The 26,784-nt window shown below is 41.9% G+C and overlaps 1 protein-coding gene across 1 annotated transcript in view; it reads left to right on the top strand.

Annotated features, from left to right (window-relative positions):
- Window positions 1-26,784, top strand: part of setbp1 (SET binding protein 1) — a 77,811-nt gene that overhangs the window by 44,762 nt on the left and 6,265 nt on the right. The window contains exon 3 of the mRNA XM_007243948.4: window positions 19,865-23,204. Coding sequence (XP_007244010.3) covers window positions 19,865-23,204 — 3,340 coding nt within the window. The remainder of the gene's footprint in view (window positions 1-19,864; window positions 23,205-26,784) is intronic.

Here is a 26,784-nt window from a genome sequence, read left to right as displayed (position 1 = left end):
ATAAACTTTATATCAGTTTTACAATCAATTCTGTGCCAGTATTATTTTTTTTATTTTTGTGTTATTTGACAGGCCTAGCTGTAAGCCGTAAGTAAATCTTAATCTCGATAATGAATATTAATCATTATACTAACTGACAGACTGTTAAAATGTCATCTGACATACAGGCAGCGGTTATATGTATATATAATGTTATCTATATGAACTTGTCAAGACGCCACAAGCCCCCGAGCCCCCTGACCCGTGTAACGTCTCACTCCCGTGGGCAGCTTGTGAATGGGGGAGTGGAGGGTCTGCTGAGGTGCTGAATGGAGAAGCCTGTGGGCCTGTGGAGGTGTGGTCTACTGAATGGACTCCTGCTCTGGGAGGCCCACCATAGGCCCAGCACTGCTACAACTAACGCTACCAAGACCACATAGACACACACACATAAACACACACACACACACAGCCAGGCACACCTTAAGACGCTGGAGCTTACTGCCGGCCCACTCAATGGAGCTCTTTATTCTCACCAGGGCTTGCTTGTGGGAGGAGGGCTCTAGGCGAGGAGAGGGGATTGGTGGTGGAGGGGGGAGCAAGTGAGCAAGTAGGCAAGTGTGCAAGTGGCTTGAAAATCAAGGAAGACCACAGTTTTCCTATTACCCCCCGCCCCCCCCTTCAGCCCCTCAGTGCAGACCTTCGTTAAAGCCCCCCCTCCCCTCCCTCTCAAGCCCCCCGCCACCCCCCTTAAGTGCTGCTCGTCGGGAAGCACGCACAAAGGAGTGTTAGTATTCATTTTGTTTGTTTGCTCTGGACCTGTCAGCCGGTCACACAAAGCCGGGCCAGATCAGAGAGGGGAGCTCGGAGCTCAATGGAACCAGAGGGGGTCTTCGGAGGGAGGGAGGAGGGGGGGGAATGGGGTGCTCTGCTGAGCGCCGTTCCCACAGGGGAGGGTGGTCCTCTGCGGAAAAAGGGAAAGGGAGAGAGAAAAAGAAAAAGGGGGCCAGGGGCCGAGTCGTTAGAGGCAGCAGCAGCAGGAGGAGGAGGAGGAGGAGGGTGTAGGAGGGGGTGGTAGTAGTAGGGGGTTGCACGAGGGCACGGCCAGGACGTGCCGGGGCAGAAAAAGGGGGTAAAGGGGGTAAGGGTGAGTGTTGTCTCAAAGCCCAGGGAGCTGTGTGAGGATCATATCAATCACTTCGGGGTTTTGGAGGGAACAGTTATGAAAGGAAAACTAGCTTCTACTGCCCCCGTCAACTACCCCCCTCTCGCTCTCTCTCTCTCCCTCTCTCACTCTCTCTCTCTCTCTCTCTCTCTCTCTCGCGCGCCTCTCTCGTTCTTTGTGCTGAGGCCTTCCTGGACATCTGCCCAGACCTATACACAGGGAAAAATGAAACACTCAAGCCACCAGGCATGGTGCCAAATAAAGAGCTGCAGAGAGCTATTTGAAGGGCAGTTTGTGTGAGTTTGTGTGTGTGTGTGATTGCGAGAAAGAAAGAGAGAAAGAAAGAAAGAAAGAAGAGAGAGAGAGAAACTGAGAAAGAAAGAGAATGAGAAAGAAAAGGAGAGGTACTTTTGGGGCAACTCCGATTTAACTTCACTTAAACTTAAAAAAGAGATGAAATTTAAAATGAGTTTTGAAAAAGTTTTAAGGGAACGTCTCAAATTTCCATTTTTATGCTCAGAGCTGCAAGATATATATGTATGAGGCCTCCAGCATTAAATGTGGATGTAATTTTCTGAATTTGAGTCGCTTGTTGCATCGCTTGGACAATTCTAGCCAGAAGCCTTCGGTCACACTCATTACTGTTCACTCTGAGTGGTAATGCCTTCTATGATGTCCTCCTGGTGCTAAATGTTAAATATCCACATTTAAGAAACTCCAGAAATGAGAAATGAGAGAGAGAGAACGAGAGAGCAAGAAAGAAAGCTCAGGCAAAGAGACGAAGATGGAAGGTACTTTTAAAGCAACTCACATTTAACTTTCGTCTCTTTCTTTTTTTTAAGGGAACGTCTCAGATTTCCAGCTTTGGAAGCGACAAGCCAATTAAATCCAAAGTTCTGCCTCTAAAACCAAACAAGCCGCCTGCCAAAAAGCTAAAGCCGGAGAATGTGGTGTATCATTTCAGATTTCATTTGTAAATAAGGCCGTTTCGCTCCGCTTGCACTTTCTGGCACGGCTCGTTCGGCAGACTGGAAGACTGGCTTGCCTAAAAACATTTATCCTCCGCTCTTCAAATCCCAAATCCGTCTGATTCCAAAACAAAGTATCATATTACACCAGTTTTCTTTCCAAGTCATACATACACACACGAACACACACCTACCTTTCTGTGTTCCGTGGGGTAGTCCTAATATCTCCCAGACTCTTCACAGCCTCTGTCTGAGTATTGTCTGATTGTCTAAAGGCTAGCCAGCGTAGGTTGTGGTTATTTTACCACTTGCCCCAGTCTCTAATGGGACTCTAATGGGAATAGGTGTGGCTGAGGTGGTTTCAGGCAGGTGAGTGGGGGGGGAGGTGACGAGCAGCTGCTCCAGGCTCAGTGCCCTGGACAAGGTTTGCCTTTAATGCCTGGCACAAGAGCAGTGTTCTTGAAGCGAAAGCTGCCATAAATGTCTAAAAGAATAGACTTTTGAAGTTTCTTTACACTGTTTCAACAAGTTGGTTCAACTCAAATTTCGAGGTTAGAACTTCCCCTGTCCTCAAGTCTTAAGCCCTACCTGGACAGGATTAGTTTCTCAGGGGGTCCAGGGGTAATTTTCTTTTTTATGGGGGGATCTTCTGTGATTTTATTCCCGTCCAAAACAACCATGTATGTGTTTTCCTCAAACGTCCTCTGAAAAAAAATACAGGATGAATTACATACCGATTTCCGCCGCACTTTGTGGTCCTTGGAAAATTTTAATCCCGTTCAAATGCACATCTCTGAGTTTTGTCACCTCACGTTTAATTAAATAAATATTTTTGTTTCCATGGAGATTCACGTAAACACAACAGCGAGTGGAGGAGTGACCGAGGAAGCCAAAAAAACTCACTGGTCCTTATTTTTTTCAATTGCAGTCCGGATATAAGAGTTTTATCACTAAGTAGAAGTGTGAAATATTTTTCACATAGGTCTCCATGAGAAACTAATCCCATACGGATAGGGCTTAAGAGGCTTTTGGCCATGGAATACAGTGCATACATATTATCTTCTCACAATGGATGTGCCGCAGTTAGACTGTAGGGACACACTAGAGCTGTGAACTTCTAGATCTTACCACTTCTTTTCCATTCTTTTTTGGACACAAGCTCTAGAATGGCACAACCGTCTAACTGCCTATACTAATCATTAAAAGACAAGGAGGGGATCATCTTCAGTATTGATACAGTATATAGTTACAAGTCTAAAAATAGTAAGAAATCACCCCCATGCCAACCCCAACTAACTGTTCACATTCATGTAATCATAAACTGTTTACATTCAGATTTGACCTGAGAGTCTGAACAGATCAGATCAGATCTTACATTATGTTACATTAGGAAAATACATCAGATATGATTCACTTCAGTCTTGTAATGTGAACATAACCTCATTTATTTATTTTATATAATTTTATTTATTGATTTTTTGTCCATACAAAGCTTTCCAGCAAAACCAGTCCTGATCTTCCAGTTCAGACGTTGCTGCTGGTGCTGGAGTGGGCAGGAATGTGTTGTTTTTTTTATAGCAGCTTTGCGCACCCATCCCCCCAATCCAGCCTGATCATTCCTGGTCCAGAGAACGCCCCTCATCTCCCCCCCCACCCTTCACTACACTGCACACATGCACAAACCACACGTCAGTGGTACATTCCACCCACGCTGCGAACGCCAAATGAAGGAATGCTCTGTTTTTAGAGGTTGAGGGGCTTAGCAGAGTTGATCAATTGCAAACTGTCTGACCCTGTAACAGAATGCTCGACTTTGGGCATTCTTTGTTATGTGAAAGGTCGCGGACCACGTGTCTCAGTGAGTCGTGACATAATGCGAAATACTAGCAGACGTCGAGTAAAAGGGAAAAAGGTCACCGTGTTTCTGCTGTGAAGGTCAGGGCGGAATGTTTGACTGTGATCACCTCGCACATCTGGAAATATCAGGTTTCATTTTTGTCAAGAGCGGACGAGTCATTCAGGAGCGGCAATTAGGGCCGATTACAGAGCGATTGGGAAGTCATTTGTAAAACGAGTTTGATGATTAATTGAGTAGGACACCACGCTCCTCATAAATATGCAGGTGGCTGATGCACGAGCCCAAGCTCTGTTTATTCTCTTTAGTGTAATATTTGGCCCGCCATCCCCGCAGTTTAGTACAGTTTCAGAATCTGTCAGCGCTGATAAATGCCTCGAGTGTTTTGTCACTCGCTGCATTGCTTTATATCTGTCACATTTCAGATAGCGGATAGCGAGATGTTGTGTGAAGGCAGGAAGATAAATCTCGCAGTCGGGGCCACAATCTGAAAAAGTATTCATCACTTAAGTGTTTGACTGGAGCTAATGACCCCTGCTGAACGTCGAGATTAGCGCAAGGGGAGAGGCATGCTTTTGCATTTAATGTGTTGACATTTTTCTTGCAGAGTAGATTTTTTTCGCCTGACACCTTGTGTTAAATCATCTCTGCACTGTTTAAATGTTTTTACAGTGTATTTTAATATACTATACAGACAAAAAATAGAGTATAGAACACCTGTGCCTTAAATGTTTCTCCCAAAGTCAAGAGCAGGGGTGTCCCTGTGTAGCTTATCATACACAGTATATTGTTACATAGTAATATTGTGATTAAAGTCTATACTATAATCAATATTGTTTATGTTTACTATTTGCTATAATTGTTTGTTTGCAGTGTGTATGAATTAAATAAATACTCTGAACTGTAGTATTATGGTAGGTTAGATTATACAGATTTTTTCTGTTTGTTTCTATTGACTGTTTCATACTAAATAAAACTAACCTTTAATTTGTTGCAATAGAATATTCTTGAAATTAATTAACATGTTATATATAATATTTCACAAAACTACCCTAAAATATCATGATATCATTTTAGGACAATATTGCTTACTGCTATCATCAAGAAAAGCCCTGTCAGGATAATTAAATTATTGACTAATTGTGCAGTATATGGACATGACCTAAATAATTCTTGATAACCTTAATATTGCTCTTTATCTTGAGCACTAGGAACACTGTTTAAAATCAGTGTTTTAATTTTATTTATGTGTTGCATATGAGGATATTTAAACATATATAATTAGTTCTAAATTTCAAATATTTTTAATTCCAGTGTCGTATTGTTCTTCCCAATTAAAAGTTTGTTTGTCTTTAATTGAATGTTTTAGCCTTGTTATGCTTTATTTAGCTTTTATTTAATTGTATCAGTGACATAAAATGGTCCTAAAGTGACAATAATGTTGTTAATCACCATTATTGGTGTCATTATGACAGACCTAATCAATAGTATTAAAAAAAAGATTTCTTCCTGTCCAGCAAAACAATTTGGATGTAGCATTGCTGTGTATATTTGATTGCGTTTAATGACAGACTGTGACAAGGGCAGACTGCAAGTTAAGACATATTTATTCTTTATACATTGTAGTCGTTGCAAGTTGTTATGCATGCAGCCTACACTGTTGTGAATGTTTATATTTGTGGTATAGTGCCAACAGGCAACACCCCGTTCACACCTTCGTTCAGTCACTTCATGTGACGAGTCTCTGGATTCTGTCCTAATAATGTTTTTAACTACATACACATATTTATACCTAGTAGCCAAATATGTCTCCAGTTACTCAGACTTGAATCTGATTGCTGTGTGGGATGGAATATGCAAATCTGCTTGTTATGTAGCAACCAGTTGTTTATCCATTCAGTATGGGATAAACATGCCAACAAGCATTTCTTCAAACTTAAGTTTGGTTAAGGCAGTAGTCCGGGTAGCATGAAGAATTTTTTGTCCCGACGGACAGTTCTGGTGGAAACAGGAGAGTTGAGGTGCACATTGAATTCTGCATTGATTTGGACAGCCGTGGTTTTATGTTTTTTGGATACAATCCGGGTTAGCACCCGAACATCCCTTTCAGACAGCTTCCTATTACAGCGTCCACAGTTAATCCTGTTGCATGTGGTTGGTCCTTTTGGGTGGTGTGCTGACATTACCCTGGATACCGTGGCTCTTGATACATCACAAAGACTTGCTGTCTTGGTCACAGATGTGCCAGCAAGACGTGCACCAACAATTTGTCCTCTTTTGAACTTTGGTATGTCACCCATAATGTTGTGTGCATTGCAATATTTTGAGCAAAACTGTGCTCTTACCCTGCTAATTGAACCTTCACACTCTGCTCTTACTGGTGTAATGTGCAATTAACGAAGATTGGCCACCAGGCTGCTCCAATTTAGCCATGAAACCTCCCACATTAAAATGACAGGTGTTTCAGATTCATTGTCCAACCCCTGTACTCAGCAACCGGAGAGTTCGCACATGCACCTTGGGGTAATTGTCATACTACACACAAAGTGATTAATGGTGTTGCAACATGCATCTTTCGGTCTGGATTCGCATTGTGTATTTGGGCCAGAATCAGGCTTATATTCAAACAGCAGTTGGGCTGATGCAACTCAAGCTTGGAATGAGGAAATAGATTGAGTGATTTTTGATATTTGGAAGCTTCAACAGTCCAGGCTGATGAGAAAACGAATGTTAAGACTACCTTAGCAATGAAGTACTACATGATTCGGAGTTTTGGTTGTTGAGTGTGTCTTGGATAGTCGGATGTGTTTACACTGCTATAAAATGCAACTAAACACCACCCCCTGAAGAGGTGTGAGTGATTGATTGGATTTGTATTTTTCCTGACCCAGATAATAATAATAATGAGATAATAGACAAATTTATTGCCAGTTCACTACAGGGATGCTACACTAGACAATCTGTGTTTATCAGCAATGGGTACAACCTAATGTATCTGATGTAAGTTATGTTAGAATTAAAAGCAGTATCAACAAACAAAATCTTGGCCATATAGCATTTTTTTTTTTTCCCTATGTGGATCTCTACTCCTTGTTTTTTTTTTTTTGGTTATTTTTCACACCCAGACAACTCATCTCCAGCAGCCTCCGTTCTGCGGTTCGGCGAATCATCAGGGAGACAGGCCGCGGCAGACTGGGAGTTTCAGAAAATAAACACCATTCATATGTGTGATTTGAACAGTTAGCTTCACAGCAGGATCCACAGTACTGCGAGAACCCAGCTCCGGCAGTTTAACTTAACGATCTGAGCAGGAGAGTTTAGCAGAGGAAAGAGTCAAGAAGCACAGACGGAGTCGAGACCTGATGAGTATGAGAACCAAAAGTGTGGTCAGAAAGATCCTCGTGATGGTACGAAACCGAAACCTTCTGAAGGAAAGGTTCTGGGGAGTGGTTACCAACCAAGTATTCTGCTGAGTTCCAGCTGTAATACAGCACATCCCACCTGACCCGTGTAATCACTGGCTTTAAAAGCCCATGATTAGCTGAGATGATGGTCTTGTGTTTGAGTTGGAAGGGAATCCCACAAGAAGAGGAAAAAGTAGGGAAGGGCATGAAGGGTTGATGACAGCTGAGTTGCAGCTCAAAGCCTGGGCTAATATTGAGGTTGAGAGAGTCTTCAGTTGAACTGTCCTATGAAAACTCCTTTTTAGGAACCTACTGATCCCACCAGAGTTGCGATAAGAGCATTTCACTAAAACATTCTGATAATGTTCCATTATTTTAAAATGTTTAGAAACTAATATTTAACTAAAAGTTCTTGGGTTTACGACAATCGGATTGATAGTCCTACAAACTGTTGTTTTTATGGTGAATCCAACAAAATTATGTCTTACTTTTAATGTCTCAGGTTATCGTTGTTAGCATTTTTGCCACTTTAATTTCAGTGGATAACAGTGCATTTTGTAGTGCATCCATCTTGGATTCCTAACTGGGATTTGTAAGACTCTCTTTCCGAATTGGGCTTTGGAATTTCCTACTTGGGGGGCTTTACCTTGCTTAACAGACCTCACACCAGTCAATGGCACCATGGCCTGATGATCTGAGTTCAAAATGCTGCCTCGCCATCATCAGTCAGAGCCAGTTGGAATCGGTACAGGCATCTGTTGGCTGATGTATTACAACCAGGGATCCGACGCTTTCCTCTTAAGTGCGTTGGCTGTCTGGTAATGCTTTATGGCTGCATTCCATAAAGAGGCTTTGGCTGACCTTGCTAGTGTCTGGAGCATTGCAAGGGATCGGGGAAGTCCTAGTGAGCTGATGGCTTAATGGACTAAGCTTAATGGGTGAAAAGGAAAAAAAAATACGATATTTCATTGAACTCAACAAATTCAAATAGAGCAGGGGCAGAGTGGGTTATCAGTGGTATGGAAGGATACATTAGTTGCGCCCTCAGACTCTCTCTCTAAGTGGAGGCTGCATTCCAATGCTAAATATGAAGGGTTCTTCGTATTTCTACTTTAGAATATTCTTCTATGAACCTACAAACCTCCGTGTTTAAAGGCAGTTCTAGTTTGGGTTGGGAATGGATCACCTTATTTGATCTTTGTGTCAAGAATACAGGTTATCTTATCTATTGGTCTCAATCCTGGGTGTATAGAAAGGATTCATTACGGGTTTTCTGTGTTTTTTTTTTAGGCTCCATAAAAGGCAAAGAAAGGATTTTGAGAAACATTCAATTAAGACCCCCGAATAAGTGTGGGCTAATCCTGACTAATCCGAAATGAATGGGTTGGAATTAGACAATAAATAATAATAGTAAGAAGATCTAAGGCCTAAATGAACATCTGAACATCTCACCATGTGGTCTGTCATTATTTAACAAGGGCTGTGTTCCAAATGGTCCAGCCCTGTAAGATCTCTTAAGAATTCCTCTCAGGCCAGAATTCTATTACATCCAGTGAATCTCTTTAGAGAAAGAATTGTTAAAAACAATGCAGCTCTATGAGAAACATGGCGTCTCTTGCGTCTTCTGCGTCTTCGCTGTCCTCACTCGTCTCTGCCTCGCTGTCACATGGCAGTCTGGCATCAGAGCGCCGATATTTCCTTTCATGCTCCATTCAGGCACCCTGAAAGTGCCACAAATGTTTTATTATCCGTGCACGTATTCATGCAGCCTCCCTGGTACAAATTGGGCGCTCCATTTTGTTTGTGCCAGACGCATTGTCGGAGCAAGGCTTTGCGTTTCCTCAGCCCTCTCTCTCTCTCTCTCTCTCTCTCTCTCTCTTGGCTCACAGACGCTTTTAATGGGGCTTGGGGGCTTCTCTCTTGTTTTTCTTTTTTTTTTATTCTCTGCCTTCCGACAGCCATCATCCAGATGTGCCTCCATTTGGGAGAAGAGGAACTTGCTGTAGAGTAGGGCTGTAAGTTAAATCGTATTTTAACGTTGTCAAGATGCAAGTTTTTAGTCAGCACATTGCGAGAGCTGTAGTGATATTGTAAACTCAAACTGCATTACCTGAGTGCAGGAACAGAGGGAGCTCTTCATGTCTCAAACTGAGGGGGCAGAGCGAGGTAGAGTGAGGTAAAGAGAGGCAGAGTAAGATAGAGCAAGAATAAGAAGCAGAGCAAAATTGGATGAGGTTGAGTTAGGTAGAAAGCGGCAAAGTGGGGCTGAGTGGAGTAAAACAAGTTTAAGTCTGGTAGAGAGAGGCAGAGCAAAGTTTAGCCATGCAGAGTGAGGAAGAGCAAGGTAGAGGCTGAGTGAGGTTGAGAAAGTCAAAGCAAAGTTCAGTGAGGTAGAGGGCCACAGTGAACACTCCAAACTACTATTTAGTCTGGGAAAAATGATTGCAACCAAATGAGGCAGAGCAAGGTAGAGAAAAGCAGAGCGAGGTAGAGAGAAGAAGAGCAAGTTTGAGTGAGGTTGAATGAAATTGAGAGAGGCAGAGTGAAGTAAAGCAAGGTAGAGTGAGGTAGAGTGAAGTAAAGCAAGGTAGAGTGAGGTAGAGTGAAGTAAAGCAAGGTAGAGTGAGGTAGAGTGAAGTAAAGCAAGGTAGAGTGAAGTAAAGCAAGGTAGAGTGAGGCAGAGTGAAAGAAAGCAAGGTAGAGTGAGGCAGTGCAAGTCAGAGTGAGGTTAAGTAAGGTAGAGAGGCAAAGTGAGGTAGAGTGAGGCAGAGTAAAGCAAGGTAGAGTGAGGCAGAGTAAAGCAAGGTAGAGTGAGGCAGAGTGAAGTAAAGCAAGGTTGAGTGAGACAGAGCAAGTCAGAGTGAGGTTAAATGAGGTAGAGAGGTAGAGTGAGACAGAGCAAGTCAGAGCGAGGTTAAGTGAGGTAGAGAGGCAAAGCAAGGTAGACAGAGGCAGAATGGGGTCCAGTAAGGTAGAGGTCCACAGTAATTCTTACATCAAACTACTACTTATCCTGGGAAAAATGAGTGTAGGTAAGCCATGTAAAGAAAAACCTTTGAGAAGCTTAAGCTAATTTAGGATCTTAATAAATTGTGTCACATATAGATATTGGAATATCCAACATGGTTATCGCACATCATGTGTTTTTTTGTTTGTTTGTTTGTTTGTTTTTTATTCTTCCACCTGTCATATGAGCTCTAGTGATCCATCCTATAGGAACCCCTTTGTTAATGGCTGGTTAACTTTTGCGTTATCAGAAGGAAACCCAAGAAAGGTGGTGGTCAGTTGTAAACATTCAGCTGAACTTTCGTGAAATGAAACAGTTCAAAACTCGGCTTTGAAGGAAGGAACAGTACTCGCGCGGTGTCTCGCCTGCCACATGTTAGCGTGGGCGCTGGATCTGTTGCGATTCCTGCCCACAGTCTGTTGTTAAACATTGGCTTCAGACAGGAAGGATGAGTTTGGAGGGCCTGGTGGGGCAGCTCATAATTAATTAGTCTCGACACCAACAAACACCCAGCGTGAGTGGAACTTTAAAGCCAATTGCGGTGATTACGGGGGCTAATAGTATTAGGAGCTGAATGAAGTGTGGCGCGGGGGCTGGAGGTGGCGAACAATGAGGGCTCGTTTGTGTTTGACCCTCCCTTCGAATCAATCAAACGCATGATTAAAAGCATTAGAGCATCGGAGTAGGATTTCTCCAAACTGCAACGGCCGTTAATTATTTTGTTGGCGGAACAGATCACGCCTCGTAATGTGATTAATAGTAGTAGTGTGTAACCTGCTGATTGTGGCGGACTACAAAAGGAACGATAACGTTGGTTAATGCATTTAATGGAAATAAGCCGCCCTCGCTAACTCGATATTGTGTCGTAAAGCTCTGATCAATTGGAAGATGAATTACAAAATGTTATTACAAAAAATAAATACTTTTCAGCTTTGCAAAACAAGGCAAAATGAGTACAACATTAATAATATTAATAATAATTCCCCATCAGCTGCAGAATCCTAAAATCCCCAGCCCAGAACACAGAGCAGAATAGCGTGTAACTGTTTTAATAACTGATAACCTCAATATGACTTCTGTTAGGCTCCAACAATGGCCTAACAGCTTGCATATGTCACAGCTGTCAGATCCTCCAGGAAGCTTGAGGAACCTTTCATGTTTCTGTACTTCTGGTTAATGAAGCACATTTCGTGACCCATATGGAGGCAGTGAGGGAGAGAAGGCCGGGCTTGAAGTTCATTGAAAACAAATGAAAAACTGACAATGAAACTCCATAAAGAAAGTATGGATATATTTTACATATGATTATTTAGCTTTTTTATTTCTTTTTGTTCCATTTCCCACTTATGTTTTCTTGCTATTACTGTCTTAATGACTTATAGTACAATATATGGACCAATGGATCTCCATCATTTAGTATTGCACATAAGGCTTTTGTTAGCAGGTACATTCCATTAGCATGCATAAGCTAAGAGATGAATTTTTATATATTTAAGAAAAAATTTGATTTTGTTATTTATAGGTTTATATTTAAGTAAAATGTACTTTGTTGTTTTATTCTATAAACTACAGACAACATTTCTTCCAAATGCAAAATAAACATATTCATTTAAAGCATTTAGAGCAGGGATGGGCAACTGGCGGCCCAGGGGCCGCACACGGCCCTCGTCATCACTCAGTGCGGCCCGCGAATAGATCAAAAATAATTTCATAATTTCGTAATTAAAAAAAAAAACAAAAAAAAAACGTAATTCTACTTTTGACCGCTAGAGGGCGCTGCCAAACAACCACGAAAATTGACATTGACATCCAGTCCATTGTGAGCCAGCAGGCCAAACCACAGCTCTCTCATTAGCTTCAATAAATGTTGGGCCTCTGTGGTCTAGTTTTCTGCTATTATTGGATTCAAGGATTCAAGGAGATTTTATTGTCATTCGCATCTTATGTGGTACATGAGGTGGAACGAAATTGTGATCTCACGATCCAGTTTACACCCAGGAGCTGTTATTAAATAGATATATAGATAAAAGTACAATAAAGGAATACAATAAAAATAGAATATACAAAATAGTTAAAGATAAAGATAAAGATATTGAATGAGCTATTTGCAATCAGTTTTTAAATCTTTTTTGTTCTTTGTTATAAATGAGTTCAAATGCCTTTTGCACTTTTATAAGCAAATGTTTTGTCCATGTTGCTTATGAATGACTTGTTATAATGAACTTATTTTACACAGAGGAACTACTGTATTTGCAATCAGTTTTTTAAGCAAACTTTTTGTTCTTTGATATGAAGGACTTCCTTTTTGCACTTTTTTTAAGCAAACGGTTTGTCTTTTGCCGTATTAAAATGCATTAATATGCAGAAAATAGTTGTTGATAAATGTTGGTGCTGTAAACATACAGATATAAATTCATATAAAATTTGTTCTTATTGAAAATCATTTGTAGCGTTTTTCATATTCAATTATTTGAAGTGCGAGGTCATGTGGCCCTCCAATGGTCATGCTGAAAAAAATGTGGCCCTCTCCATCATGGAAGTTGCCCATCCCTGATTTAGAGCAAGTTCATTTACAGAGAAACAAGTTCATGTTCATAAAGTTTTAAGAATTCAGAAATCAATATTTGGTGGAATATTCCTGGTTTTTAATCACAGTTTTCATACACCTTGGCATGCTCTCCTCCACCAGTCTTACACACCGCTTTTGGATAACTTTATGCCACTCCTGGTGCAAAGATTCAAGCAGTTCAGTTTGATTTGTGATCATCCATCATCCTGTTGATTTCATTTTTGAGGTTTTCAATTCGGTAAAATCAAAGAAACTCATCATTGTGTACAGTGTTTTTTTTAATGTGCATTATTCGGTATTATATTGTCATTATATTAGTGGCATAAAATTTAAAATCTTAAATAGAGACTCACTAGATATTTAGCAACCAAAATTATTTGGCCAAAAACAGGTAAAAAAAAGGAAAAACAGTGATGTTTCATAAGGCAACAAAATTGCAAGCAGTGTAAAATTCTGCACTTGATGTAGATGCAGCAATGGTAAAAAAAACTTCTGTATTTAGTATTTGGCCTTCAAACTAATGTTTTCTTTTTGCTCAGCATCGGTTTTGGTTTCTGAGCATATTTTTATGGAAGAAGCAGATATAGATTTGTATGTATTGTTCCTGTCAAGCTAAAACCTTGATCTTGCTTGAAAAAATCTTATAAACAGTAAATGACTTTGAGAGAAAGTTCAGTGAAAGTCAATGTAAAGCTTTGGTAACACTTTACAATAAGGGCACATCGTTTTAATTAAAAGTACTTACAACAGTAATAAACATTGTAAAATGCTTAGGTAACATCTCAACTAATTATTAGCTGACACTAGATTTGACCTTATTAAACTTTGTTAAAAGTTAGTGCTTCATAATGTTGTAAATCTTGTAAATTCTTGAAATGAAGAATTGAGACAATTTTTGTAATGATGAATAATATCTGTTAAACTAGTGTCAATTAATGTACCCTTATTGGAAAATGTTACCTAAACATTTTATTCCATGTCTTTTTGGAGCGTTTCTATTGGTCCATCCATCATGAGATTTTGACACAATGTATAAAAAATAACCATCAGATTCACATTATTATGTCAAAAAGTCAAAAGGAAAAGGTGTTTGCGTGATAGTGACGTGGTAAGATACTTGTGTTAGGGGTTTAAGGCTGTAATGAAATGGTTAATAATACAGCAGGCTCACGTTGGACTGGTGTGTCACTAGATATCACAATTAGGATGTCACTTCATTGCCATGTTGATCCTGTGCGTTTAAACTGGTTGGCGTTTTGACTGGCTCCTGAAATGGATTAAAAGCGCCACAGGTAACTGGATCCAGCATTTCCAGATCAGGTGAATGACACCCTATCCAGGCATGTGTTGTCTTCATTTCAGCATCATATTACTGAAGGCCACGGGGGCCGCGGCGGCGCGAGGGCTACCGAACAAGTCAGCGCTGGCTTTCACCACAGCACTCTCTCAAACTGTTACCAGACACTGCCTTACAAATGCTGTAATTTGACCAATTAGCCCTGTGGCTTCAAGGAACGCTGCTGAGCGGCCTGAAAACAAAGCCGACCTGCAACCGTGGACCTGGGAGCGTAGGAACGCCTGGCTGTTGTTGGTACTGCAGACATCGTCGTCTCAAATGAACCGTCACAAACCAGTTTCCTTTTTTTATTTTGCTATTGTACTAGTTGTCCTAGTATAAACATCTCGGTTGCTGTCGTCCAATACATATATGTATATATATAATATATGTATTGTCTGGGGGTGTGTTTGGGGGGTTTTGGAGGGAAAATTGAGTGAGAATTCTGTCTGAATGCCAAGGACTGCTCATCTGTCAGTCGACCAGGCAAAAAGAGAGCACTCGTTCATGGATAGGCAGGATTTAAGGGGTAGGCAGAGCAATTTTGGCATGGCCATCAGTCAGGCAGGGCTGCCGTGATTGGCTCCTTGCGTTTCTGGCTATTTCGGGTGGCTCTGACTCATGGTATCCCTTGGTAACCAAACACACATGAGGCCAATGAGGCTTTGGCTGGCCTCTTACCATGGCGGTGGAGGGAAGGATGGAGGGGAAAAGGGGGGAGGAATAAAAGGGGGGATGGAATAAAGAGAACAACACAAACTGACAAGAAATGAAGGTTGGGAAGGAGCAGCAACAGCAGCATGCCAAAACCCAAGCTTATTATCATGCGAGCGACCGTAATCTCCTCCGCCTTCTCCCTGTCTGTTTATCTGGTCTGCGTCTGACTCGTCTCCCAGAGTTCTGGGCTTTTGAGACGAGCTGAGGCCCGCCAGGATTTTCGGAGCCCGCCGAGCCAAACTGCCCAGTGGCCCTGCCAGAACTGCCATTCTGTTTGCAGCAGATAGGAAGTCCTCATTAGAGGACACATAAGTCACCTATGATGGCTGTGGTGTGTTGCTACCTTGCGAAGGAGGTGTTTGGTATCTATGTTCCCAGCAAACACCAGACTGAGATCTAAAAACAAAAAAAGGCATAGACTCTTTTTTTGTTAAAATTAAAATTGAATAAATGTCAGAAGCCATTGTTCAAAAGCCATCATGCTATTTTGGCATCAGCAGCCAGAGCCAAAGAGACAACAATTGACCATTGACCTTTCTCATTGTGAAGTTGGTCAGCACAGGCGTCTGTTGGCTGATCTATTACAGCTAGGGATCTGATGCTTTCCTACAAGCACATGGAAAAACAGTGAGTGATCCTGCATTGATGATGACAGTGCAAATGGGTAGGAGGAGGCTGCATTTGCCCTCACCCCTTCTAGCATTGCAAGTGATTGGAGGAGTCTTAGGGAGTGAGTGGAATAATTGGCTCAACTAAATTATTCCTGATTGGAATAAAGTTGGGTTTTTAAATTTTAAGCCCCATATCCATTGAAACCCTACATTGGTTACCAACCAATGTAACCAACATTGGCCAAACTTACCGTCATGACTTAAAGCCAACAATATGTCAACATCCAAAACCTTTGAAATTCATATTTAGTGGGTTTTTTTTATATGTTTAGCAGACTGGGCACACTGGCCAGTGTTTGATTTTCCCTCACAAGATGTTGTTCCAACACCTCACAATTTATGTTAACTCAGGAGTGGGTGTTCCCAAGCCTTCCCTGAGGTAATCAACTACTTCATTGGTCAAGTACAGTATTTACACACTGAATGACTTACGGCATGTCGGTTAATATGTTGGCATTGGTGGCCATTGCAGGTCTTTTACAGTCAAAAAACAGTGAAATTGACGTTTTTACTCTGTATTTTCTTCGGTAACTTTCTAGGTCAAGGAGAACTGTGTTCTAAATCTTTTGATTTATTAATTTCCCATCAGGAGCCCCCCTATTCAGCAGGCACTCTATCTGTGTGCCGTATCAGTGTCGTCTTATGAATTAAACAGATATGGAGATATTGTCAGTAAGAGGAAAAGGATTTGAGGAATAGCACGGGCGGATAATAAGGATGACTGTGACTGTGGCTTTGAGAAATCTGTTGTTTCTTCCTCTCCCGTCACTTCTATCTTCCCATTGATACAGTTTTAATGGGGTTTGAATAATAGGCCTGAAATCTTCCATGCGGTTATGCAATCCCCGCGATATTGCCGCGGAGACGAGGGGCGGGCAGAAATAATGCCATTTAGGCAAATTAAAGGGCGGCCAAGAGACTTGGCACGCTGCGGCCGAGACTGTATCCTGTGGGCCAGGGGAGTCCGCAAATTCCTCCCAGGATTACAGGATTAAGAATTTGAAAGGTGATGCAGTTTCTCACAGATGGAGGAAATAAAAAGGACAAGGCTGGCAGAGGGGTGAACCGCCATTAATGCACGCTCCCCTTTAATTAAAAGCTACTGATTGAATGATATTGGAGAGGATTAGGCTGAAAGATGATTTGGGCAACACACACACACAACGCATCCTTGGATGCGTTCCCATGGCATGCTGGGATATTTTATTATGAAGGAGTGTGATTGCCCGGGCTGCATGGGGTAGATAAAAGTCTTGCCTGTGCGCTTTTTTTTTTTTTCTTTCAGGAGGGAGGATGATGAGTTGCTGTGGTCTGATTATAAATGGGAGGAAGGGCAGAGAAAGTAGTTGCAGATAGCGTAAGAGCCTGACTGCTCAGGAAATACAGTTTTCCGCAGCTTTTTTCACCTTTTTTTTTTAGATGGTCTGCCAAGTTCCCTGTGGTAATTTTACCTGTTAAAGGCAGTTGCTGTGATAATTCCTTCACAATCAGCATACAGAGAAGACTGCAAGACTTGCACATTACTCAAAAGTAGCGCTGGACCATATGGCCATATGTTTACATTTCAGTTGATACGATATATAATTCAAATATCAACATAAATAGTATGAAAGCAACACATAGCCAGACGTCAGTAGCCTATAGTGTTCTGCCCTTTGTGCTCAGCTTGAATGCAGTGAACTGACAACAGAGCCCTAAAGAACTCTAGGTCTTATTTTGTTCTTCTTTTATTTTACTTTGATGTAGTTTTATTCACTTAAAAAATACACATAATTAACAGAAGCAAGCCACACATGCCAGAAGGATCATTTTCAGAAGATCTTAGGCTGCTCAAAAATGTCTCAAAAGTAAATAGGGTTGGTGTGGTGCAGTGGATAACACCACCGCCTGTCATCGCCTGCCAGTGAGCTACCATGTGGGAGACTGGGGTTCCAGGTCTGTGCTACACCAATAAGAGCCCACCTCTGTAATAGGAATAACTTTTACATAAAATGTAAAATGTTATAAATATTTTCAAATATACAAGCTCTGCTTAAAATACTTGAACATGAGATGGAAATATGAATAGATTTTAGATATTTGACCAAATTTTGTTTAAAAGATTACTTATTGAGTCCTAAGGGCTCATGACTCGTGACTTGAATGATTGTGAAAGCTACAATAGTGGATTGACCACAGTGGAGCTGGATAACGACTAAGTGGACACGCTAACTTTATTCCAAGCTGGGTTATTCACTGATTTTTGATAACAGGTTGACGGCACTTTGCTGGTTAGACTGATTAGGTTCTACTGTTTAATACTGTGTGTTATTTAACTCAGAATCATCATTAGCTGTGATGTTAACATCCATAATCAGCAGGTTTGGAGTGTGTTAGCCACAATGTTAAAAAAAAAAAATACTGTAGTCTCAGAATAGTGGGATGTAGTCGCTAGCTCAATTTGGGCGTCTGGTTTCTTGTTAATATAGTTTTTATCACAGCTGTTGAAAAATACTGTATCTTGATAAATAATATTGAAATATTGACTAATTGTCCAGCCTTTCTCAGATAGATTAGCATTAGCTTTTGCCTGGGAGGCCAGTGGCAACCCAAACACGGCGGTGTGTGTACTCTTGTACTCGCACACAGTGTAAAAGATACAGTTTTGTTTGAGTATTTTGAGTATCCTTTCTCTGCTGTTTACATTGTTCAGCCCACTTTCGCCTGGTTCCTTGGTATTAGGAGACAGTGCTTTCAGAGTGCGCTCCAGGTTGTCAACTCTCAAGTGCACTTACATAAACAACGTAGACATAGACTTCATTTTACTCCTGCAGGCAGCGTCTCTCAACACATCCATTCATTCATTTGGGTTTAGTCCGAAAACTTTTCTTCTCTTTTCTTTTTTTGTATTTACTCTGCAGGGGTTTGCTCAAACAAACCAGTCTCCGGTACAGGCTGACTACCACCACACCATCCACTGTAACCTGAGTACTGAGTCACACCGCAAGCCGCGATGGTGCCAAAGATCGCAACCCGCAATGTGCTCCATAATACCTTCGCTTCATAATAAAAGACCCTTTGTGGCTCAGTTTCTTGCCAGAAACCGCGAGACACCAGACTGGATGCGATTATTTTTCAGCTGCTATCATTTTCATGCCTTCACAATTAAACTCACACCGTGTACAATCCTTCCGAGAAGTGTTCCTCACAAGCGACACTCGCACAAAACAAGCCGTTTGTTTGGCCCGTGTTTTGAAAGGATGCGAGACACTGTCGAAAACACTGCGACTCCAGATGTAAGCCAATCTGTAACCACAGTACAGACTGCCTCGCTCTCAGCTGCAGCGCACTAAAATGGAAGTTGACCTGCTGAAAAACAAAACTGTGGTTAAACTTCATCACCGCCTGTAGCTGTTGGCTTTGAAAACAGGATGGCTTTACAGAACATATCCCCGTATCAAGATGCTGATCTTGCAATACCTTCTTTCTAACAGACCAAACCGCAGAGTCTCAGAGGCTTGCACAATAGTGCGCAGGATTTATATGCTTTTCTTTAGGTGTGTCCCACTCACTCAGAACTTGGCAGTAATGCAGGGACTGTTATCAATAACAACATGAAAGCTCTTCGGTGTTGCTTTTGGACGTGGACTGTGAATATTTCTGCATAAGAACGCTAAAAAGAACAAATGCAGTGCAGTTTTTCAATTTAGGTATTAAAGGCTCTTTCAATTTGTTAATGTAGCTTTACAAAATAACTAGGCCCCTATTAAAATGAGGGTTTTCCACCCAAATTTCTCTTATTTTATTTGATTTTTTTTTTGTTTGTTTTTTTTTTTCTTTGAGATTTCCATCATCAGCTATAATTACACAGCAATGTATCAGGGAAAAAAAAAACATTGTATTTATTGAATTATTTGTATAACTTAGTTTTATGCACATCCTCTGTTCACATGATAAGACAGCTGTTCAGTCTCTATGTGTTCACTAACAGCAGAAGTAAATTTGTTTCACTTTTTTACGGCTAAACTTTAGCAATTAGTGTGTGGTTCAGATGTGTCCCAAACTTTGGGATTGCAGGCAATTCCCACAAAAAAATTAAATGCCATAAATTTTAATTTTAAATTTATTTATTTGTTTTATAAAATATGTAACTGTTGAATATATTCAGCAATGTTCACTATTAACAGAATTTTTATCTCTTCCTTGTTTTCCAGACCTACGAGAGGACATACAGACATATGACCCAGAATGAAAGCAAAGTGACGGATGTCCTTGGGGAGAGCACAAGACCAAAGCATGAGCCCAAAAACAACGACATTCACCAACAGGATTGGACAAAGCCAATATTAAGAGAGTCGGCATCCCAGGGGGACCATGGGAGAGATCCGGAATCAAAACAAGAATCAACATGCATTAACAAGAGCCTTCTGTCAGAGGTCAACACCTCCTTCTCAAAGCCGCAGGTTAAAAAGGTCGCAGAGGGGTCTTCTGGAAGTATGTTTGCCTCGGGAATGACTTGTCCAGGTTCTGACTCACAGGCATCTTCACCAGCTGATATAACACTGGGTCCACCAGCAGACTCAAATCCACTGATTTATTCCTCTGTCAGCAACGACAGGGGTTTGCAAAAGGTCACAGAACAAGTTTTCGGGAATATCAAGCGGAAGTACGGCAGGAGGGATACAATGGGGGCTCTGACCACCCATAATGTGGATCTGCTGTGGGCCAAAAAGATTGACAAGGAGGGCGAGAGCCCAGCTCAAGACGTTACCAAGAATAAACAACTGTACAACACTGACAAAAGCGAGACTCCAAGAGACGAGGCAGAAAAATCAACAAAGAGAGCAGAGGACGATGCCAAGACAAGTCAAGTGTCAAGTTGTGTTCCACACCACACAGAAGAACCTAAAGGCCGGAAAAAGAAAAGCAAAAAAGTAACTGAAAATAATGTCCCTGTGGAAGATTTACAAACAAATAAAGCAGAAATAAAGGACAATTGCGATCTGGCTGCTGCAAGACCTACAAAGGTGGCAAACAAAATGGAGTTAAGTACAGCAAAGCAATTTGGAGCAGATTTATGGAAGCCTGAAGAAGAAAGTCCAGTTTTAATAACAAACATGGAGATGGCTGAGAATAGACACAGGAAGAACCTGTTGGGAAGACCAAGATCAATGTCTGATCCAGAGAAGGAAGCAGAAGGGAGGCAATCAAAAGTCAAGGACAGATGGTCTTATTTGAAATCCAAGAGCTCTGCAGCTCCCCGTAAAGACATTAATCCGGTGATGCCTATTGAAGAGCCACCCTCTGCTTTCCCTATTACACCCTCCAGCCCACTGTACACCAACACCAACAGCCTGACCGTCATCACCCCCGTCAAGAAGAAACGGGGAAGGCCCAAAAAGCAACCACTGCTTACCGTTGAAACAATTCATGAGGGAACAGCAACAAGTCCAGTTAGTCCTATCAACCAAGACTCATCAAGCACTTCAAAGAGAAGGAGGAAGAAGCATAATCTCTCCAAACTGGTGCAATTAGCCTTAAACAAATCCCCCAATGCACAACAATTGAAGCTCAAGAAAACAGGCCAGGTCGGTGTACTCAAAAAGAGAACAGCTAAGAAAATGAAACTGGTGAAAATGCAAAGCATTTTGAACGAACTTTTGTCCTCCTCTAGCAGCAGCAATCTTGGTGTCAAGCCCAATGTTCCAGGTACCAGTGCCATGTCAACCGTGGCATCGACAATCGAGGCCCGTCTAGGCAAGCAAATCAACGTCAGCAAGCGCGGGACTATTTATATCGGCAAAAAACGAGGGAGGAAGCCCAGAGCGGAGTTGCAGGCCCAGCAAGATGAGCACAAAGCCAGTGACGAGCACTTGTTGCCAGTTTCCAGTCAGTATGAGAACCTTCTAGTGCCTTCTAATCCATCCCCCATAACCAGAATGCCTTCTCCCAGGGTCATGCAGTCTCTCTCTGCTCAATCCTTAGCAGGTGGGGTGGCACACCAAGTCGCCACGGAAACCAGCCAGCATGACCTGAAGACCATGCCAAATCTACAGCCTATCAGTGCATTGCCCACAAAAACTCAGAAGGGCTTGCTCAGCAGTAATTGGAAGCTCTCTCCTCCAAGACTTATGGCCAACTCGCCATCTCATCTGTCAGAAGTGGCCTCCATCAAAGAGATCACCCTGTCTCCCGTTAGCGAGTCCCACAGTGAAGAGACAATCCCAAGCGATAGTGGCATTGGCACCGACAACAACAGCACATCAGACCAGGCTGAGAAAGGCCCGGCGTCTCGCAGGAGGTACTCCTTTGATCTTTGCAGTTTCGAGGCAACAGAGGCCGCCACGCTAGAAGCTGCGAGTAAAGCGGCTAGAGGGCACTATCAGAAGCATCCTACCACAGTGGCAATGGAAAATTTCCTCACGCAGGAGAGCCTTAAGAAGCAGAAGCATCGGCGGAAGCGAAAGAGCCTCCCAAGTCGGGACGACCTTCAATTCCTGGCTGACCTTGAGGAGCTCGTTAGCAAGTTCCAGGTCTTCCGAATCTCTCATCGCAGCTACAAATTCTACCACGAGAACTCTTACCCCAGCATTTTCCGCCTCAACTTCGACCATTACTACCCTATGCCCTACTACCCCTACGATCCTGTGCACTATCTTCGCAGGAGTTCAGAGAAATCGAAGAGGAGACGTGGCAGGCCGGCCAAATCAAACGAACCAATAACGAAGATGCCTTTCATTCAAGGGTTTGGCTACCCAGTGCCTGGTGGCAATTACTATGCACCCTACGCGATGCCTTACACGTCCATGCCTCTCGCCACAAGTATGATGAATATGGGTTACTATGGGCAATATCCCCCTCCTCTGTACCTGTCCCATGCACTTGGATCTTCAGGCTCTCATCTTATGCGGCCACCGGTTCCTCCGCCAAAGTTCCACTCTGGTGGGCACTCAAGCCTCTCTGCGACCAGCAGACACAGGACGAAGAGCATGCCCCACGAGATGCCTTCTCCCAGGATGGGCGACCCTCATCACTCATCAAGCGGCTGCTTGGCAAGCGTCTGCCTCCACAAGCGCAAACATAAGCATAAGCACAAACACAAGGAGGATCAGCACGCCATCCCGCAGAGGGAAGACCTGGGTGGACTCTTTAGCGGAGCGCTGCCTCTATCCAAACTGAAGGACAAGCAGAGGAGCCAGCAAAGTGCAGATGTGTCTCGCAAGACCTCCAGGAACTACTTTGAAGTAGACACGCTCTCTTCGCTGTCCTTATCCGACTCGCAGCACTGTAAACGTGCTCGAGGAGAGCCGCTCAACAACTTCCTGAACATCTGCAGCACTACACAATCACACGAGCGCCTGCGAGCCGGCCAGGACCGGCCACTGGACTCGTTCAAGGGGCAGCACTTACAGGAGGAGGGTCCCAGCTTCCACGGCAGGAGGCATAGCTTGGAGGACTTTGCAGCATACAGCGAGGGAAGCATGGCGCCGTTCCAGCACGACAGGGAAGAGAGGGCCAAACAGATGTACCAGCGCAGCAACTCGGCTATAGCAGGTCAGAGAAGCTCGTTTGTATCTGAATTTCGGTTTTGTTTGAATGTTAATATAAATTGTAAGAAAATGCATGAAGGGTAGAATCTTTTGGGGATGATTGGAATGATTTGCAGCCTTGTGGTGTTTGGTCTCACCAGCAGCATTCTGCACTATTCTACAAAAACGACAAACAAAAATGCTTATTAGAGGACTTTTGTTTCGTAGTCAGAACATCTGGCGAGCCAGGCGTAATGCATGGATGGAGACGACTATAATTCACCAATTTCTCTTTCCTCCCTTTTCACCTTTGTTGCTTGCCAATGGTTTTTCTTAGAGATATATTATTCACACATTTTGATTTATTTCCTACTGACATGCAATAAAAAAAAACTCTCCCTGTGTTAAAAGAGCTGGCCAGCAGCCAGCAGTTTAATGAATCCAGTCTACTCCAGTGGAGGGGAATTGCAAGCCCAAGGCTCAGTTAGATTACATTTTTGCTCCTTGGGGAAAAGACGAGGATGAGTCACATACTGCCTAACTCGTACTACCATCTACCTCCATGAATTAATGCCATGCTTCAAAGACCTTGGATGTCATAGTTAAATAGAGCAGCATGATACATATCACGCAAAAAAAAAAGGGTACATGTGGTTTGGTTCCAAAACACGTTTCAGAGAAAGTATGTTTTGACAGATACCAGCTTATTACACCTTTTGGCCACAGCACTCTCTGGGTATGAAACGTGTCACGCCCAAGTGAAGCTGGCAGCAATTTATATGCGCAAATTCGCGTCTGATGTCGCCACTCGTTTATAGATAATTAGATCTGATATTACTGCGCATCTCAGGAAGGCTGTTAATCATTTTCACTAGTGTGTGTATTTATGACTCCATTTATTATACGTAAATTAAATGCATCACTAACTGTAGCTCAGTTGTGGTGGTCTAGTGTTCAACCACATGTTTTAAAAGTGTCTTGAGGGTAGAAGACTCGAGAGTTAATATGACTCATTTTTATATCTGTATACAGTACTGTGAGATTTTTGACATATGCATGACACACATGATTATTTCAGACCATGAAATCAGCAATAAGAGTTTTTGCTGATGAAACTCCAGGAAATATTAAAAGAACAGATTTTTAAGGACATTTACTGTTTCTCCCCAGTGTTCAATTAAATGAACTGATTTACCAAACCATGTGTTCTAAGATGATCTATGATATTAAATTCATCAACAATATTAGATCCTAACAAGTTGTGACAGTGTTGTAACCTCCTGACACCCTGCAAACGTATATGGTGACATTAAAATTCTGCTTCAATAGCACAATCTTTTTTTTTACTTTTTAAAACCTTTTGGCCTCATATGGAGACACTACCCATAACATCTAGTGGTCACATGACAACATTACACTCAATTGATTGAAAACAAGATAGTGGGAATCTCAGTCAAAGGTTTCTACAGCCAGTCCAGACAGAAATATGGGCCAGGTAATTTTTTTTTTTAATTTTATGTTTAAAACTGGTTTATTTACTTACTGTAGAGAGTTAAAAATTAGTTTTTGCGCTATTTGGGTCCTTCTGATCCCAATTTTCAAGGATAATTTTTAAAATGATGTCTCCATATAAGAACATTTGTTTTTGCAAAAATGACCTCCTGTATAAAGACACCATTTAATTTTTATTTAGTTAGGTCTTAATTAATCACAAATAGCTAGAAATTAAAAATGCATACCAAGCAAAAGTCTAGATCTAAGAAGGTTAATGAGTTTAGTGACATAAAATCACTACTTTTTCTATTGAAGTTATTACAGTGTTTCAGCTACATATAGTTTTACATTATTACACTATAGTAATCCTGTTCATGTAGCTTGATATCAGCTGCTGGAGCCCCGAGGGAGCACAATTCGCCTTGCTCTCTCTCACTCTGGGTGGTAGATGGCGCTGTTTCTTCTCATCACTCCAAAGGGTGATGTCGATCAGCACAAGGCTGCGTCTGTGAGCTGATGTATCGGAACCGAGTCCGCTGTGTGTGCGCTGTGATGCTACTTAGCAATGCTGCATCAGCAGAAGTTCAAAAAGAGGCAGTGGCTGACTTCATGTGTATCAGAGGAGGCATGGTGTTGGGGCATCACCTAGTGATGGGGGAAGTCCTAATGAGTGGGTTGGGCAATTGGCCTTGTAAATTGGGGAGAATGGGGAGAAAGATAAAAATGAAAAAAAAAAATTGAAAATAGAGAATAAAAATGAAAAACTTGAGCCTGGCATTTAGTTTGTTGTCCTAATAGCAGTCTATTTAGGAAATCTCTGAAGTAACTCTTTGCTATTGATGTTTATCTTCCAACAGGGGGCTAAAAACACTAGGAGAAATGCATTATTATTATTTTTTTAATATTAGTCTTCGAATAGAATAATTAAACTTTTTAATTATACATTTCTAAAACCTGCTAAAACCTTTACTTTACAGTACTACTGTATAAATAAATAGAAGACATATATGGCATAACTATCCTGTTCTACATTGTTAACAAAACCACCAGAACCGTAATCCCACATAATTAAAACTGTAACGTAAAGCTGTGTGTAGCTTTAATAGCTACATTTCTGGCGAAGGAAAGCTAGTGGCTGCAGAAGCCTAAACGTTTCCACAAGAAATACGACCCTTTGGCAAGCTCTTTAAAGTGGCCTCGCGGTGCATCGGGCAGCACTGAGCACATATGGTCTGGATTGGGCTTTTGATGGGGCACTCAATGTAAAGATCTTTCAGTACACTAAACCCTTTTTAGCTGAAGCGTGCTTGCTCTCTTAACTTTACACCCCCTCTTGATTTCCTTGGACAAGAATTAAGCCTGTGTTTAGCAGCTTTTCTAAGGCTTTGGGTTGCGCATTTTAAGATTGAGCATATTCATATATCTATGCCTGTTTATGCAGTAGATATATGTAGATGCGTATATAAATAAAATAAAAAAAGGTAGCCCTTATTTGCTGTTTACCACAGTGCCAGATGTTAACAACATTCCAGACTGTTCAGACTGCAGAGGAAAAAAAAAAGAAAAATAATCATCAGTCGCTGCCAAATGTTTCGTTTTTTCTTTTTTTTTTTTTCTTTTTCCCCCTATGTTTTAGCGCAGATCGCGCATTTGAAAACCATTCCCAGTGAAACACTGGAATTTTGTTGCCTCACTGATGGGAAGTGAGCTTACTCCAGCCGAGTGTGGAGCAGAGCTGTGGGGACAGCAGCAGGGCGAGGCCATAAATTGGTTGCTGTAATGAAAACAGTGTGTGCAGGATGCAGGTAGAGGTTTCAGGGGATAAATGAGTTGTGACGCTCCCTTTGAAAACGAATGTTGTTTTTTTTCCCCTTCCCATGATTTGTTGGCACTCTGAGAGACTCGCTGAGGTTCTCAGTGATAAACCAGGGCCAGGGGAGGAGGGGCTTGCCACTTTGACTGGCTTGCGTATTACTTTATTGAAACCAAATGAGCAGCTGCTGAGAACTCGTTTAGCAACACAAAGATGGCTTTAGTGATCAGCTTTTTTTGGATAGTTGGTCTTTAGGTCCAGATTTTAGATCTAGATTTTTTTTTTTGCTAAGAGACAA

The sequence above is a fragment of the Astyanax mexicanus genome, chromosome 22 (assembly GCF_023375975.1).
Source record: "Astyanax mexicanus isolate ESR-SI-001 chromosome 22, AstMex3_surface, whole genome shotgun sequence".
In the NCBI taxonomy this organism is placed as follows: Eukaryota; Metazoa; Chordata; class Actinopteri; order Characiformes; family Acestrorhamphidae; genus Astyanax; species Astyanax mexicanus.
The sequence above is the reverse complement of the archived record's forward strand: the minus strand, read 5'-3'. Positions and strand labels throughout refer to the sequence as shown.